Source organism: Pagrus pagrus (assembly GCF_965226575.1).
Source record: "Pagrus pagrus genome assembly, chromosome: 22".
NCBI lineage: Eukaryota > Metazoa > Chordata > Actinopteri > Spariformes > Sparidae > Pagrus > Pagrus pagrus.
In genome coordinates, this window is record NC_140204.1 from 6174203 (window position 1) to 6190309 (window position 16107).

A 16107-nucleotide genomic window follows, 5' to 3' on the forward strand; every position below is an offset into this window, starting at 1 on the left:
TGGGATGGAAATGACAGACGACGACAAATGTAAGGACACATGTGGACGAACGTAGACGACGCATGAACACACACGGACAGAAACACAGTCGTACAGTAGCCTCACACACAGACACACACACGGGGGGATTTTAGTGAGACGCTGCCAGTTGCCCAGATGGTGTATTTGCTAGTCGTAGTGGCAGCTTCCACACAGACACTATTAATAGAAGGAAGTAAAGCCAGAAACCGGGCGGCACAATGGAGCCACGAGCCTCCAACTGTTACTTCCGAGGAGATCGACGGGGTTAAACAAGATTAGAGCGAGCCAGAAATCGGCAGCCAAACAGGATCTGCACTCCTTCCACAGAAAGACAAACTAAAACGGCTTTATCCCGTCAAATGTTTGATGAGGCAACGCTGCAGCTGCACAAGTCCAACTAATTCTCCTAATGATGTCAATGATAAAGAATTCATGCGAGGAGAAACACCTCGGAGGATCTGAAAATAGACCTTTTCTCCAGACGTAGGATAGTGATCGAGCCGCACAACCAGTTTGAACGACACGCTGAGAAGTCTTATATCTACGACTGTGTTCACACAGGACAACAGGTCAATCTGGTGGAGCCGCAACAATCAATCGATTGATTATCATTTATTAAACGGTGTCATTCTTTGAGAGACAGATTCTCTGATTCCAGCTTCTGTAAAGTGACTATTTTCTGTTCCTCTACGACAGTAAACTGAATTTCTTTGGGTTGTGGAAGAAACAAGACATCCGACGATGTCATCTCGGGCTCTGATCGATGTTTTTCAACATTTTCTGACATCTCATAGATCAGGTCTTGGATCTGGGACACAGTGACGTCACTCTTTCAAAAAGATTTCCACTGAAATCTGAAGGATAAATCAAAAACAGAAAACCAAGAATCCAGCAGCACGTCTCTCAAAACTTGAGACTGGCACTCATCACCGAGCCCACAAAGGCTGGATCATTTTCTAAAAAGAGCTCGGCGCCAGTTCACTGCCAAAGTTAAGGCCCTTTTTAAAGTCCGATGCGTTACTGATTCTGTTTGTTGCAAAACTTCACAATACGACACAAAAAAAGGATGCCTCAAGCAGTGAAGATGACTTTGTGGTCCTCTTACGACGACCCGTGGATCAGTTAATCCTGACCTGAACAGCGGTTGGTCGTCTACGTAGGGACGACACGCAAAAAAATAGTGACGGATAAAAGTTTCGGAGCCAGAAACAACGTGAGGTCGAATTTATTTATAGACGTGCTGCAAATTCAGACGAAGAGACTGACCTTTACTGAAACAGGAGTGAACAGTGAATCTGTTGGTACTACTTTCAGCAGAGGATTAATACACACAACAGCGTGAAGGGTGTGTGTGGGACCGAATCTCAAAATAAACCCACAGTGCCCACGTTCATCATGATGAAGGACTGTGTCACCCGGGGCAACAGTGCGGCTCACTGAATAGTTTCTGGACAAAAGAGAAGCTCTGGCATCTAAAATAGATGTTAGCCTCATTAATTCACTGTTGGTTTTGGTCTTTTCATCGGATTATTGACGAAAATAAATAAATCTAAGAGACTTGTCCTTCGAGTTGATAAAAAAAAACCTTCCTCAGAGTTTCTTTGCAGTTTAAAACCTCCACCTCTCTGAACGTCTGCGTGCCTTTATGATGAAAATAGTCTTCAGATGACCTCTGCAGGGAGTCGCTTCTTATCTGCCGTGCCTTCTCTGGAAGCCGTCGATAACTCACCGTGCCTTAAAATTATATGCTTCGCAAGGGGCATCTCGGGACCCCGAAAAAGGGTTGAAGAAGCACCGAGATTGATTGTGTCAGTTGCTGAGAGGTTAAAAGAAAGTAAAGCTAATAAGAGGGCTCGCAGCCAAAGTCCCAGACCTGCAACGCTTAAGAGCCATCAGTCTGAAGCGGTTACCACAACAGGCGGGAAATCACAACGAGAGAAGCTGAAGTGGTTTGAAGGAGGGTTCCTACACATCATCTGCTCCATTCAAGACGTCTAGATGGCGTTTTTTGCTAGATTTTAAGATTTTGACTGATAATAATGACAAGTATCCCTGAAGAATTAACGAAATGAGAGCAGATCTACGATATAAAGACTTAAAACTTGTATTTTAAAAGTTATTTTCTGTGGTTTCATCTCAGGACTCTATGCTAACGAGGTCCCCGGGATGCCTCCAGGTTCAAAGGTCTTTTTGCATCAATGTGTTTACAACTGTCGCTAAGCTAATGATTAACTAACCTCAGTGCTGACTACGACAGAAAGGACGCAGTAAACTCATTCACTCATCGACAAGTGAGGCATCCTGTTTTTTTCCCCAACATTGTGAACAACAAATCTGTGTTGATGTGGATCCAGGAGGAGAGCTAGTTAGCGGTTAGCTATTAGATGGTGGGCAGCAAAGTCCTGCGGTGTTGTTTTGGCTAATAGAGCTAAAAGCTAAACACACAGCAGGACTGAGAGTTTCTGTTCAGAGGAACATGAAGCATTAAAACTGTCAACTGCAGTTTAACAAGTTTAGATGCAACTCAAAAAAAAAAAACAACATTTTGATTTTGGGACAGTTCACATTCACTTGAAAGTGTTTAGTTGCTCGTATCTGTAGAAACCTGTGTAGGAACCCTGAAAGAAGAGACGAGTTATTGGGATCAGTTAACTTTTGGCTCATCATGAAAAAAAAAAAAAAGAAGACCTTGAAAAGAAACGAGGAATCATTTAAAGCCCCGAAGACCAATTTTCTTGAACAGCTTCTCACAATAAGTGATAGACAAATTTAATTTTCTGCTGTTTTCTGTGTGTTTTTCTTGCTAGTTTAAAGGTGCAATATGTAAGAATAGAATAGCTACTAATGTAGCTGCCGTTACCTGATTAGCTCAGTTAGCCGTGCAGCTAGCGGGCTAGACTGGGAGCTGGGAGCATCGGGAAAGTCTTGGTGTTTACGCCGCTAGCACAGGAGCTTTAAAAAAAAAATTCATCACCAGATTGTGAAGAAGTTAGCATGCTAACCAGCTAACCTGCCCCAGATCAAAGCTCCTGTGCTTGCGGTGTAAACACCAACACTCCCCCGGTTCTCCCAGTCTGGACTGGTAGCTGCACGGCTACTGAGCTAACAGCAGCTACGGTTAGCAGCAGTTAGCGCTTACTCTATCGATATGTTGCCCTCTGTTTGTTTTGAATTTGACATGAGGTCAAAACTTACATACTGCACCTTTAAACTATGAGTAAATAAGACCAAGAAATACTTTTATCTGAATTTCTAACATATTTTTTGCTTATTTAGTCCAGATTACAGATAAATACTCAAGATTTGAAAGGTTATCAGGGATTAAATAAAACAACAACAACAAAATAAACAACATCCGTCTTCTCAAGATGCTTGAACATCCAGCTGGTTAAGTTAACTGATCCCTCAAGACTCTGGTTTGTGAGCTTGAAGAGTTAGATGTGCTGTGTTTTTTTTTTTTTACAGTGTTAGAGACTTTATGTGAGAAGTCAAACAACAGGCGATGCTAAAAAAGCTGCAGACACCCACCCAGTGGCAGGAACAACCACAAGTTGCTGGAACCAGTCAGAGGGTTAGTTAAATGCTACGCTTGCACTGCCAGCAAAAGCCAAAAAAGGTTTCAGTTTTTTAGTCTGGCTCCGTCTGGACAGTCAGACGGAGCGAGAGCTTTACCGGCTGCAGGTTGTGGGCCGTTGTTACTGGGCGTGGCCTTATTCCCAAACACAGCATCGAAATCTACTGTCATGGCTGGAGCGGTCTGCTGCAGAGGCTGGCTCTCCATTCCTGAGGGATGCAGTTGAATATGAGCGATTAAAAACCCCTGTGTGGATGTTTAAACTGCACTGTTGGACCAGCTTCACCTCACAGAACTGCAGATATACACATCAGATAGTGGATGGAAACGCTCTAGTAAGGATTCCCACCACCACCACCTCTAAACTAATCCCATTAGATTAGGAGAACATGGACGTTACAGTCTCCAGCGTACTGCCATTGTTGTTGCTTAGTAACTTGGGTTTTTTTTTCCTGTCGAGGCTGTCGGGAACGTCAGGCCCGCTTTCAGAGGGGAGTTAAGCCCGTGCACGAGGAAATCCACCGATGCACCTTTTGTTTTTTCGTCTTCATCCACATCCCTGTTGGGGATTAGGGTTTGAAGCCTCAGAGAGCGGTTGTCATTGTGTGAGTCCACGAATACACGACAAAAGACACAAGACAAGACGGTACAACGCAACGTCTATAAATAACCATGACGTGACCGGTTTAACTAACCTTCCAGGAAACATGATGGAGATTAAACATGGAAACTACATTTTAAAAGGTAAATATTGTACTTTTTACTCCGCTCCACTTGTCTGACAGCCTCAGTTACTAGTTTCCTTTCCTTCCTGTCCATATATCCCCAAATTTGGTGAGTCTGAATTTCATTTTCTTCTGATAAACTGCAGAATAAAGTGTTCCTTTAGGGTTTGAGAAAACCCATTTCCTGCTTCTTGAGATAAATAACCTTTTTAAAAAAAAAAAAAAACCCTCCTGGAGAAGCTGGAAAATGTGTCGTCACGAAGCTGAAAACAGGACGGCACGGACCAAACACATGATGATTCTGCTCGTAACAATGCCGTAGATATGCAGATGTACACGATAAGATAACGATTTTCATTAACCTGATATATTATACCGCTGCAACCTTATTATAAAGACTGGAAACGAGGAGAAACAGCTAGCCATGGCTCCAAAACGTGGCAAAATCCACCTACCAGCACCTCTAAAGCTATTGTTCTTTGTTTGATTCATCACTTTACTGGGGGTTATGTGCCAAACTATTTTGTAGCGAGGCGCAGTACCGTCCGATTGCCAAAAATGTTCTGGTACCGCTGAAAATGATTGTGTTCCATGTCAGCTTTTGTTCTGATTAAATAAACAAAGGCAAAACATGTTAATTGTTGAGCATTAGAGGTGTTGCTAGGTGAATTCGTACAGAGCGAGGCTAGCCGTTTCCCCCTGTTTCCAGTCTTTGTGCTAAGCTAGGCTAACTGTAACTTCACATTTAACAGATAAATGAGTTTCATATCAATCTTCTCATCTAACTCTCCGTAATCAAAGCACGTTTACCGACGTCACACTCCATCTACAGCCTGACTGAACGCTTCATCAGTGTTTGCGTCATTCGCAGCCTTGAGACGTTTACCAAAGTAAGTCTTGTGTTATTTTAGAGGAAAGCACAGGGGAGAGTTATCTCATCTCCTGTGTCAGAGCCACTGATAACACAAGGGGCTGATATCTGAGCTAAGAAGTAGCTCAGGCTCTGAAGTCTGGCCAAACTCTTTATAAAAGGCTTCAGTTTAATCCTCCGTCATAAAGCCCGTAATACTCCGCGCTAACTGTGCTTCCAGACGCATCGTCGTGCTACTTTTTTGATTCGAGTTGGCCGATTTTGAGCCAGAAATGTCAAACTTTTCTCCAGAAACAGAGGAGGGAAAGTGTCGTCGCTCGGCTCAGGAAACCGAGGAAACGGTGCGTTGAATCTCGGCTGACAGCTCCTCTGACTGCTTCATCACCCAGCGTGAACAGGTTTATTATCAGAGAATACTGCGAGTATTTACTATGAAAACTGTGTCGCTACACGAGGCGCCGGCTGGGTCATGCAACATTAGGTCTTGAAGAAGAGGAGGGGATGATGGCAGGTGGATGGTTTACATAAAAAAAGACAAATGAATGGCTCGACAGATGGATGGGCAGACATATAAATGACCGGCCAGAGGGAAGACATTCTGCTCAAGACTTGAATTTGTGTATCCGCGTCGCTGCTGGTCGCTTTCAGATGCGTGTGAATGCAGGTGTGTAGGTAGCGTACCTCCCCAGGCACTGTTGGCGGTGGAGATTGAAGGAGTGCTCTGCACGGCGGGGATGAAGGCCGGCTGAAGATCAAACAGGTCACTGTTCAGATTGGGCACACTGAGGAGCGAAAAGAGTCAGAAGAGGGAAGGAAGGAAGGATAACGAGGGAGGAGAGAGATCAAAAGTGAGAGCGAGGGGAAAGGAAACGTGGGAGAGAAAGAGTAAATAAGAGAGGTGTAAAAAGACAGACGAGATAAGATCATAAATATTTAATAAACGGTGCATAAATAGCTAAAAAGACACCAGTAAAAATGTTCGTTTGTCACAGATAAAGATTAATCCTCGCTCTCTGAGCGGCTGTAAAAACTTCCACGGAGCAATGAAACAGTTAGCAGCGGTAAATTCACAGTGTGCAACACGCCGAGTATAAATTCTGTGCAGATTATCAAGAATAAATAGTCTCGACTCTATTAAAGCTGGAAGCAGTCGGGGACGTTACACAAACATTTGTTTTGTTGGAGGAGAAAACAGCCGGCGGTGCTTTAAAGTGCACGCTGACTTTATATTCAGTCGATTTAAAAAGGCGATAGGTTGCTGATTAAGACGATTCTGCTTCAGAGTTATCTTCACCGCGCTGGAAATAAACATCGTCACTTTATTGTGTTTTATCTTCCGCACATCTTAAAAGGTGCATTACGTAGTTTTGGGGAAGAACTTTTAATCAGAAGAGAAAGATCTTCACGCCTAAATAAACAAACGCTCTTTGTTTTCACGACTGAATAAACAAACTGACATTAAAGGACAACATTTACTTTACTGTTGTACTTTGTTTACATGTGGCGGACCCTGCCACCTTTCTAGCTTCAAACAGTGTTCTGGACCTTATTTTCCTCTGAGAACAGCTTGTTTATTTACTTATAGATAAATAGATATTTATGAGTTTAAATTTCTTCTTCCAAAACTACATACTGCCCCTTTAAGAAGAGTTTAATGATATCCAATCCCATATTTGATGCTGTTCACGGTCAGCATTGTTTCTGCAATAGCCAATCAGTGCATGTACTGTGTTAATATTTGTAATCTTATCACATATTAACTGATGAAGCTCACTAACTAACATGTTATCTCTTGTTTGTTTCATTCGTACGATAATCACTGTGTAAAACTGGCCGTTATCTTGTGGGTTATGTACCGAACAGTTTCTTGGCGCGGCTCGGTAACCCTCCTGCTGGTTGACTAGCAACTGCTCAGAGCCAAGAAATAGTCCAGAATGACTGCAAACTGTTGTTATGATCACACTAGTAAGTGCTCGTTTCACTGTTTTACTCCTCTTACACTTCCTAATGCCGCTAACTCACATGAGAAGCAATCAACACTCTGCGGCCTTTGTGGTGAAATCAGTGAAAAGAAATGCGATGCATGCGTCACCGCAGTTAGAGCCGATTCATCTTTCATCATGAATGCATCTTAAAAACAAAACGGCATCATTTCCAGTTTTTCTGCTTTTTTTTTTTGTTGTGTTTCTGACAAAGTAGCTCTTGGTTTCCACTGAAGGTAAAGCAGGTATCATATCTCGTCTATAAAGGTGAACTTTAAACTGCGTGTCGAGTGAAACATCTGCTGACTGATGTGTTTGTGTGTGTTCACCTGTTGGCAGACAGCGTGGAGGTGAACAACTCTGGGGTTTGTGTGATGTGGTTGTTGTTGGCGCTGCCTATCGACTGGCTGCTGGGGGAGGCAGAGGGTGGAGTCTGCATGCTGATCTCCTTCAGGCGCTGGTCCTGCCACACACACACACACACAAAGCAGAGAGTAAAATACCACAATGTGATCAGGAAGACGTCGGTTAAACAGTCATTTCCTGTTGGAAATGAATAAGAGGTTTGTTTCCAGTCAACTCAAATCCCTGGAAAATGACTGTACACACTTTAAGGTGTGCACAAAGACAAATATGTATAAATATCCTCTCACTGAGCTAACACCCAAACTTCTCGTGTTGAGAGCCCGTCTGTCCTTCGTCGAGCATCTCGTCGCGATCGTGCCAAATGTCGAGTCATTATAAGTAAAAACACAAAGGCGCAAGTTTAAATCTGTGTGCTTTGGTGATATTCAGATAGTTACTGGCGTTCGATTAAAGACTATAAACCAGGCCTGCGTCCAACTGCATTTCCAAAGTCAGTTTATTGCTCGTTTCTGCCTGCCAAAAGTTGCCTGGTGGCGTGGGATTCAGCATACACAATATAATGATAGACGATTAGTTTAAAGTGCTTTAAAACTAATTACATTGCTCTTGAGTGACTCAAAAAAACTCTCCAGCGCCGTTTTGTTGTGATGCTAATGACCTTCTGACCCCGTCCTGCTGAGACTCAGGTGCAGCTCAACGCAGACCTCAAACATCAGCACGGTGAAATCAAGCCGAGAACAAACAAACGAGCCGTTTTGATTTTTTTCTTGGTTTCCAGTTGATTTGTTGCGATGAAGTCGACACATAAGAAGCCTGGTGAGACTGAGCCTCCTTTGAGAGCTCAGACACACCAAACTACTGGAGAGGAAGGCTTTGTTTGGACCAGAAAGCAGCACTTGAACACACCGCAAAGACGACAGCAGACGGCAAACTAGCTTGTGAAATAACTCTCCTTACCACCAAGAGGAAACCAGAAGACTCAGGACTGCAGATATGCAAAAAAATGAGGAGAAACGGGACTAAATGTGTGAAATAATGCCGACCTACAGCGACAGCTCCAGGTTTTTTCCCTATCTTCTTCAGTTTCTCTTCACATGCTCGGATTCGCTTAGCCGAACAGCTAATCAGGGTGATTTCTCTCACAGAAGGACTTGCACCCATGGACGTATCAAGAAATCTGCATACAGTGTTAAAGATGGCGTCTTGTTTATGTCTATGAAAGCTGCTCAGCGGAGCTTGAAGCCACAGAAAGCTCGACTTCCCCCGGTATGAAAATAACCAGATCCTCTGTGCTGTGGGTCCCACAGAGCGTGACCACAAGAGACTTCTGGCTAACTTCCGACGTAGCGCTCGGGCTCGGCTAACCTGGACTTCTTCGACTTCGACCACTGCCAGTTTAACCAGACGAGCCTCAGACTGCTCTCAGGTGAGAAATCCACGACGCAGCTCGTCCTCCAGAAGTTATTCTACCTGCTGATCCGAGCTCTTTGAAGGTGCTCCGACACATTTGCAGTTTAAAAAAAAAAAAAAAAAAATCTCCCTCGCTCCTCCAGACTTTCATGTCTTGCATGAATTTTGAAGATTTTGCTCCGGGGTCAGTTTGACGCACGCTGCTAATCTGAGTGTGAAAAACCTCCTGCTGCTATATGACAACACATTTGCACATTATGTGAAATAACAGCGAGTGGAAACCTAAACAAAATGCATCCGCGGTGCCTCTCCGTGCCTTTTACACAACAAACTCAACCTGCCTGCACTGTTTTTTTGCCTAATCCCACAAGTGACTACATTAAATTTTTATTGCTTTACTGATTGATTTTATCATTCTGGCTGTTTTACTGCTTATATTCCATCTGCTTGTATTTCCCGCTGGATCTTATTACTTCAGCTGCTGCTGCAATGACCTAATATCTCCACAGGGATCAATTTGTGTCTTATCATGTGGGAACATGTACTGGGAAACAACAACCGTTTTCTGTTTTTTTAATCAGAATACGGACAAGAAAAAGCAATTTAAAGTACAGAGAGGTATAGATTTTGCGCTAGGATTTCCTCAGACGGAGCTGCCGCTCACAGTCCATTTTATTTACACGTGGACATTCATTTACCACCTTTAAGAAGGAATTTGGACTTTGAGCAGATTAATAAACAGACTCTGCTGCTGTACCGGCCGCGGCCGGGCCGACTCCTCTTCATTCATATTCTGACAGCGTAGCGAGGAACAAATGGGAACTTGCTGTTATTGTTTGGGCGAAGGCCCCAGCTGGACAGTAGCTGAGTGCGTAAAGTGTTTCTGTATGTGTGTGTTGAGTCCATATGGACGCCAGACAGCTGGACCGGAGTACTCGGACGACCCCTGCTCACCCCCGGCTCTCTCGCTCGGGTTTCTTACTCTCTTGTGCTCTCGCTCACTTTATCTTCCCTCTCCTTTCTAACTAAACCCAAAGGTAATCAGCGGACCTTGGCAGGAACAGGGCAACCAAGGGCACAAAGTAAACAGCGTGCTAAAAATCCAATCAACCGCGCGCGCGAACAAACACGCCGACACACGCTGGCAGCACACGCAGCAGCGCCTAATCTGCCAGGATATACACATGCTTCATATAAACACACAGATCAACAAAGCTCACAGCAAACACGTACTGTATCTTCTCTGCCAGCGTGTAAGCATGCTTAACGTGTGCTCGTGCACACACACACACACACACACACACTCTGCGCCGCTGTGTGCCTGTTGTGTAGCTTCGGTGCTCTTACTCAATTACAGTTTGCTGTAAGGCAGGACTCCCAGGGCTGGAGCAAGAAATGTCAACACATTTTACACTTGACTTTTCTATTGCTCGGCTCGCCACCGAGACTCTCGGCCTTTATCCTCAGCTGGAGTTCAGAGCGGCGGAGCTGCTTGGCAGTCTATCAGCGGTCTGATTTTTTTTTGCACGGCAAATAGGGGGAGCACTTTACATATATATGTAATTTGTTTGTCAGCGCTCAAGTGTCGTGTAGTTTATTGTGGCTCTGCTGCTTGTAAATCGAAGGCGATGGCTGCAGTCACACTTCCTGTGATGTGACTCTTTAGTTCAGATGATCCAAGTCTCCTTCTAACCTTTTCCTCACGAGAGGGTTTGAAGTGACATTTACACATCAAACTATCTGAAAACGACGACATTTCTGTGACATATTTTTTTGAGTTGTGTACTTATACCCGGTATGGTATCGTTTTACTCTCGCTGTACCCCCGTAACAATACCTCCAAAATGGCGGCGCGGTGACATCACAGGCAACAACATCACGTGACAACTACTAGTACGGCGCTAATTTCATCAACGAAAACCATGCCGACAAATATTCGTCAACAACCTTTTTCCCACGACTAAGACGAGATGTTGACGAGCCAAAAATAGATCTTTGATTATAAAAACTATGAAGAAACGTATGTTTTGTTTCCGTCTACAAAACAAGATGAGTACTGTATACTATATAATTCTGTAGAAAGGAAAACAAAATGCAACCGAGAGAGGCCTCGTGGCTACAAGCTAGGTGGGAAGAACACAACTAACCTGAGAGACGTTTGACGTTGTACGACCCTGAAAAAAAGCTTTCTGACTGAGACTGAAACCAATTAGCACTTTTGCCTAAAGACTAAGACTAAATCTAAGATAGCGAACGCTGTTTTTTATGTGTAAATCGTCCAAACCACATGTGGAGGAGGTTTATCTCAGGCCTCCGTCTGCATTGTGACTGCATGTCGGCCAAACATACAGCACGAGACCGAAGTTACACCATGTAAGAAAAAGAAAAAAGAAAAGTGGATTCTGCAAGTTGAAGAAAGGCGCTCAGAGGAAGAATTAGGTCAGCAGTTTTTCTCTCAGTGAAGAAAAAGAACAGATCACATGTTAATAACAGCTGGAGCCTGAATCAAAAAGGCACTGCTCATAAATCCTGCTACTTGTAGGACTTTTGTGGCGACCGAGAGCAGCTTGAATCAGAGCGAGAGGGGAGGAAGGGCCGACAGCAGTAACTACCAGACTGCTGCTAACTGCTGCTGCTGCTGCTGGCATTTCTGCTGCTACAGCACTCAGTCTGACCCCTCGGATTCAGAGGTGAACCGGCATTAAAGCACCAAATCTGTTACCTTCAGCGCCTGCAGTCTGGCCTGCTCCTCCTCCAGGGCCTGCTGCTTCTCCTTCTCGTCCATGCGGCTGAAGGACATGCCGGTGGAGGAGAGAGAGGAGACGGCGCTGGACAGGGTGGACGCCCTGAAAGACAAAATGTAAACGTTGCTTAGTCTTAGACCTCGAGGTTGAGCGTGGTCTGCAATTCAAGAAAAACCTGATTTAAGTGGCAGGAAATTAAGATGTGCACCTGGTGTCTGCGTTCAGCTCCTTGGTCTTCTTGCCCTCCAGAGAGGCCAGGTGCTGCTCCAAAGCCTCCAGGAGACTGCTGGGGGCCTGAAAGAAATTCGCTGTTTTGAGATTTCTTTCTCACTTTCTGTCGTTTCTCATATGAACATAAAAAAAAAAAATAAAAAAAAAAAGGCCCGCCCCCACACACATCCAGCAACACACACACACACAAACAGCACCCAGAGTTAGTTGGTCTCACAGGAAGGTAACAGAGTGCATCAGGCTCCAGGAATAGCCATGGCAACATGCAGCAAACTCTCACACTGTTAGCAGGAGACTCAAAGGAGGGAGAGAGAACAAAGGAGGAGGCTGCAGAACAAAGAGCGAAGGGAAAAAGGTGGAGAGCGGAGGAGAGGTCGCGCCACTTCTGCTCCCGACTTCACGGGAGCAGAGGGCGATCACTTCTGTGTCTTTTCTTTCATTTTTTTTTTTTTCTTTCCCCCTTTCGCAGTGTTTCGTCTCTTTGTCTTCCTTATCTTGCGGTATGTCCCTCGCACCACGAGGTCCTGTCATACTCGCACAATGAGCTCGGGGATGAACTCCGACTTGTCAGGAGTTTAACCAACGCATTCCTCGTGGGGATAGAGATTAAACTCTAATCTTTTTCTTACCTTTCCTTTAATTACTTTGTGAAGCCAAGATTCTTTGAAAAAAAGGGGCGCTGTGTAGCTTTGGAGAAGGAATTCAAACTCAGAAATGTGATGTTTACAATATTAATGAGATAATAAGACAAACTCAGAACTCTTATTTATCTACGATTTCTTATCTTCTTCCCCAAAGCTACGTAGTGCTCCTTTAAGCTGCTCTTTCTTCACAGATATCATAAAGCAGCTGCGTTAAATTTGAGCTCGCCTGTTCTCAGCGAGCAGGTTACTTGGGGATTGTTGCTACGCTACCGCAGAAAAACACAACTCAGCTGCAAATTCAAGTTCAGCTCTGATTGTTTTCGGCGCTGGTTAGGTGCCTCATTAATGCTGGAAAACAAAGTGAAACAAGAGGGCCGGAGCGAGACGGACAGCTGCATTATTAAGAGCGTAATCCGAGGTTCTCTGCAAGTTAACACGCTGGAGAAGAGAGAGCTCGGCTCTGCTTTGGCCGAGGAGAGACCAGAGGAAATTCTTCCACTGAGAAAATATGACAACGTCATGTCTGTCTCTCCATCCGCAAGAATGCAAAGTGTGCTGTCAGACATGCACGCAAACACACACAGAGACACACACGCACACGCACACATTTGGGAGTGTTTTGGCTCGTGAGCTCTTTGCGGCTGGCTAGACGGCGGCTTCTTGCCAAACTGTTGCCTGGTTGTTAAAGAAACAGCGCAGGAGAAAGAGGCCATCTTTAACTGTCAGCCGATGTGAATGGGTGAAAAGAAGACCTTGTGTGTGCCCAGTCAATATTAGCTCTGACACACACACACACACACACGGCGGTGTGTCGCCTCATCTCTTGTGTGAGTGCGCCTCGCTTTCATCTGAAGAATGTTTAGCGATAGCGCTAACTTTGGAAGGCAGCAGAGACAAATGAGAACAGAGAGGATCCCTCCTTTCTCCTCTCTCATGTTTCCTTTTTTTTTTCCCCTCTTTCTTCCCAGTGATCACACGGTGACGCTCTGGTTATCCACTATTAAAGCACCTCCGCCATGCATGTTGAAGCGATGATTGTCGTGCATGTCAAATATGAAATAAACAACATCTAAAGGAGGAGGGTGGAATTTAGATGAGCGAGTCAGAACGCGGCGCAGGGACTCTTTCATGCAGATGAAGACAGAGGGGCGGAGGGGTGAAACCTCATTTTCTATTCATGAGGTTTCATGGCCTTTTGCTTGTCGTGCCAGAGCTGTGTGTGTGTGTGTGTGTGTGTGCAGCTCAGTGTGTGCGTGTGTGAGTGAGAGAGCTACAAGCAATCCACCTGAGGCCATCACACACATATTGTACTCAGTCAACAGCATATCGCTCCACACCGGGAAGGAAAAACAAGAGCATGCCTGTGTGTAGGAGGTGTCGGTGTGTATGGCTGCGCACACGCACACACACACACACACACATACATGAGCATATACAGTATGGTGTTCATGCAGGTTGGAGGGGGTAAGCAGTACAGTGTGCAACCCACCACCTACAATGTAAGATCCTTTTGTTTTCTGCGACAGACGAGGGAGAAGAGAAACATCTATTTAACGACCACAGCCAGTTTTACTACGAGTTCAACACCCACACAGTCGATCCACATGCAGTTAACTTCCATCTTTACACTCTGTAATCATTTTTGAGTAATCCGGTTGCACATCCACCGAGGACGTAAAAGGTTACAGTCGTGTGTGTGTGCGTGTGGGACTTTCTGTGAAGCGTCAGCGAAGCAGAAAAGCAAATTTATCGTCTGATTAAAGCTGCGACTAATGATTATTTTCTTTATTGATGAATCAGTTTGTTAACTGTAGGGATTCCTGATTCTGATATATGATCACGTGGCGGACCCTGCCATCTTTCTAGCTTCAAACAGTGTTCTGGGGACCTTTTTTTCCCTCTGAGAACAGCTTGTTTAGATAGATAAATATTTCTGCGTTTGTATTTCTTCTCCAAAACTACGTACTGCCCCTTTAAGGCCAAAAGATCTCTGTTATGTCTTTGTAAGCTGAATATCGGTGAGTTTTTAACGACATCACTGAGGGCTTTAGGAAAGATTTCTGAAACGATTATTACACAAAATAATCAACAGATTATACGATTATAAAAATAATCATTACTTGCAGCTTGATTGTTGAAACACTTTCTGCTATTTTACATTAAATAAGCCATCAATAACCCTGATATTCATAAAGTATTATTACTATTCCCTTCTTTATCTAAAAACTACGATAACAAAGATAAAACGAACACATCTACACATGACAGTTAAGAGTTACGCTGAATCAGCCTGACGTGTAGCTAACCAGTCCTCCCATAATCAATGGAGACCATGCTTGAAGGGAATCCTCTGAATTCACAATGAGACCAAAAGGCAACTTCAACCTTGACGATTAAAAAGAGAAATCATGTAATCTATTCCCCCGTCTTGTTTATAAGCCCTTTGTTGTTGCAATAATTTTCGCAGATGAAGGTCTGAGCTCATTGTTCGCAGCTGCTCGGGGGTTTTCGAGTCCACGTGACGAGACCTGCGGCGGGGGCCTGCTGACGGCTGATGGCGCAGTGTTTAAGGAGGCCAACTTAACACACACCTCAGCCCTGTTGTTGGGATCTATAACGAGCATTTAGAAGTGAAAGACAAAGCAGGAAATCAATCAAACCAGAGGGGAGTTGCCTAGACTGAGATTCAGGTTAGACGAGATGGTTTGTTTGAAATAAAAATGGAGTGGGTGGAGAGTGACGGAGAGGGAGTGGGTGAAGGGGGAGATAGAGGTATATGTCGGGGTGAAGTCAGGTGGAGGGAGCGATGAAACCACACGTAGTGCTGAAGGAAAGCCAGAAGAATAGAGGGAGAAGGTCGGAGAGGAAGCGAGAACAGGAAGTGAGAATCGTAAAAAAAGAGAGAAGAGGAAGTGGAAGGTGAGATGTACACTGACCTGTGAGAGATCTGGGATGTCACCCTGATCTATTCCAACTTGCTGTCGTCAAAAAACAAGCAAATCAACAAAATAAAAAAGGGGAGAAAGGTAGGTGGGATAAAATGGAGGAGAGAAAATAAAAGAGAAGAGGAGGATCCATTTGTAAAGAAAATAAATAAATAAATAAATAAATAAAAGAAGATGAGAAACAGAAAAAAAAAACAGGGGAGTCATTACTTCATGCAGTGGCAGTGTCAACATAAACGACAACAGAAATAAACAAGGAAAAAGTTTTCTGACATCTGGATTGGCTGACGACCAATCCTCACAGTGAATGACGATGGTGATTGGACAGTGATAAATATGTCTTGACCAATGAGGGAGAGCAGGCGACATAATGGCGTGACGACAGTGAACACATTTATAAGCATCGTCTCTGAAACAGTTTAGAAACTCGGACAGTTGACTCTTCAGGACACAGATACAGAACATTTAGTCCTGGACGTTGTTCATAACCATCAACATCACGTTAGTTTTCTTTCTTAACAGATTTATCAGCAGAAAATATGAATAACGGTCGATACGAGTGCTCTCCAACTCCTTTAAAGATGCCATTTTACA

At 44.2% G+C, this 16107-nt stretch overlaps 1 protein-coding gene across 10 annotated transcripts in view; it reads right to left on the reverse strand.

Moving 5' to 3' along the window:
* LOC311251461 (phosphatidylinositol-binding clathrin assembly protein) overlaps positions 1-16107 on the reverse strand; it is an 86349-nt gene that overhangs the window by 19409 nt on the left and 50833 nt on the right. For 5 of the 10 annotated variants that reach the window (XM_084343890.1, XM_084343886.1, XM_084343888.1 and 2 more), the window contains exons 8-14: positions 15505-15546; positions 14065-14085; positions 11902-11987; positions 11672-11795; positions 7503-7636; positions 5873-5973; positions 3694-3804 (exon numbers count right to left, since the gene is read on the reverse strand). In XM_084343890.1, the coding sequence (XP_084200016.1) occupies positions 3694-3804; positions 5873-5973; positions 7503-7636; positions 11672-11795; positions 11902-11987; positions 14065-14085; positions 15505-15546 (619 nt within the window). The remainder of the gene's footprint in view (positions 1-3693; positions 3805-5872; positions 5974-7502; positions 7637-11671; positions 11796-11901; positions 11988-14064; positions 14086-15504; positions 15547-16107) is intronic. The other 5 variants (XM_084343884.1, XM_084343889.1, XM_084343887.1 and 2 more) reach the window with 3 other exon arrangements.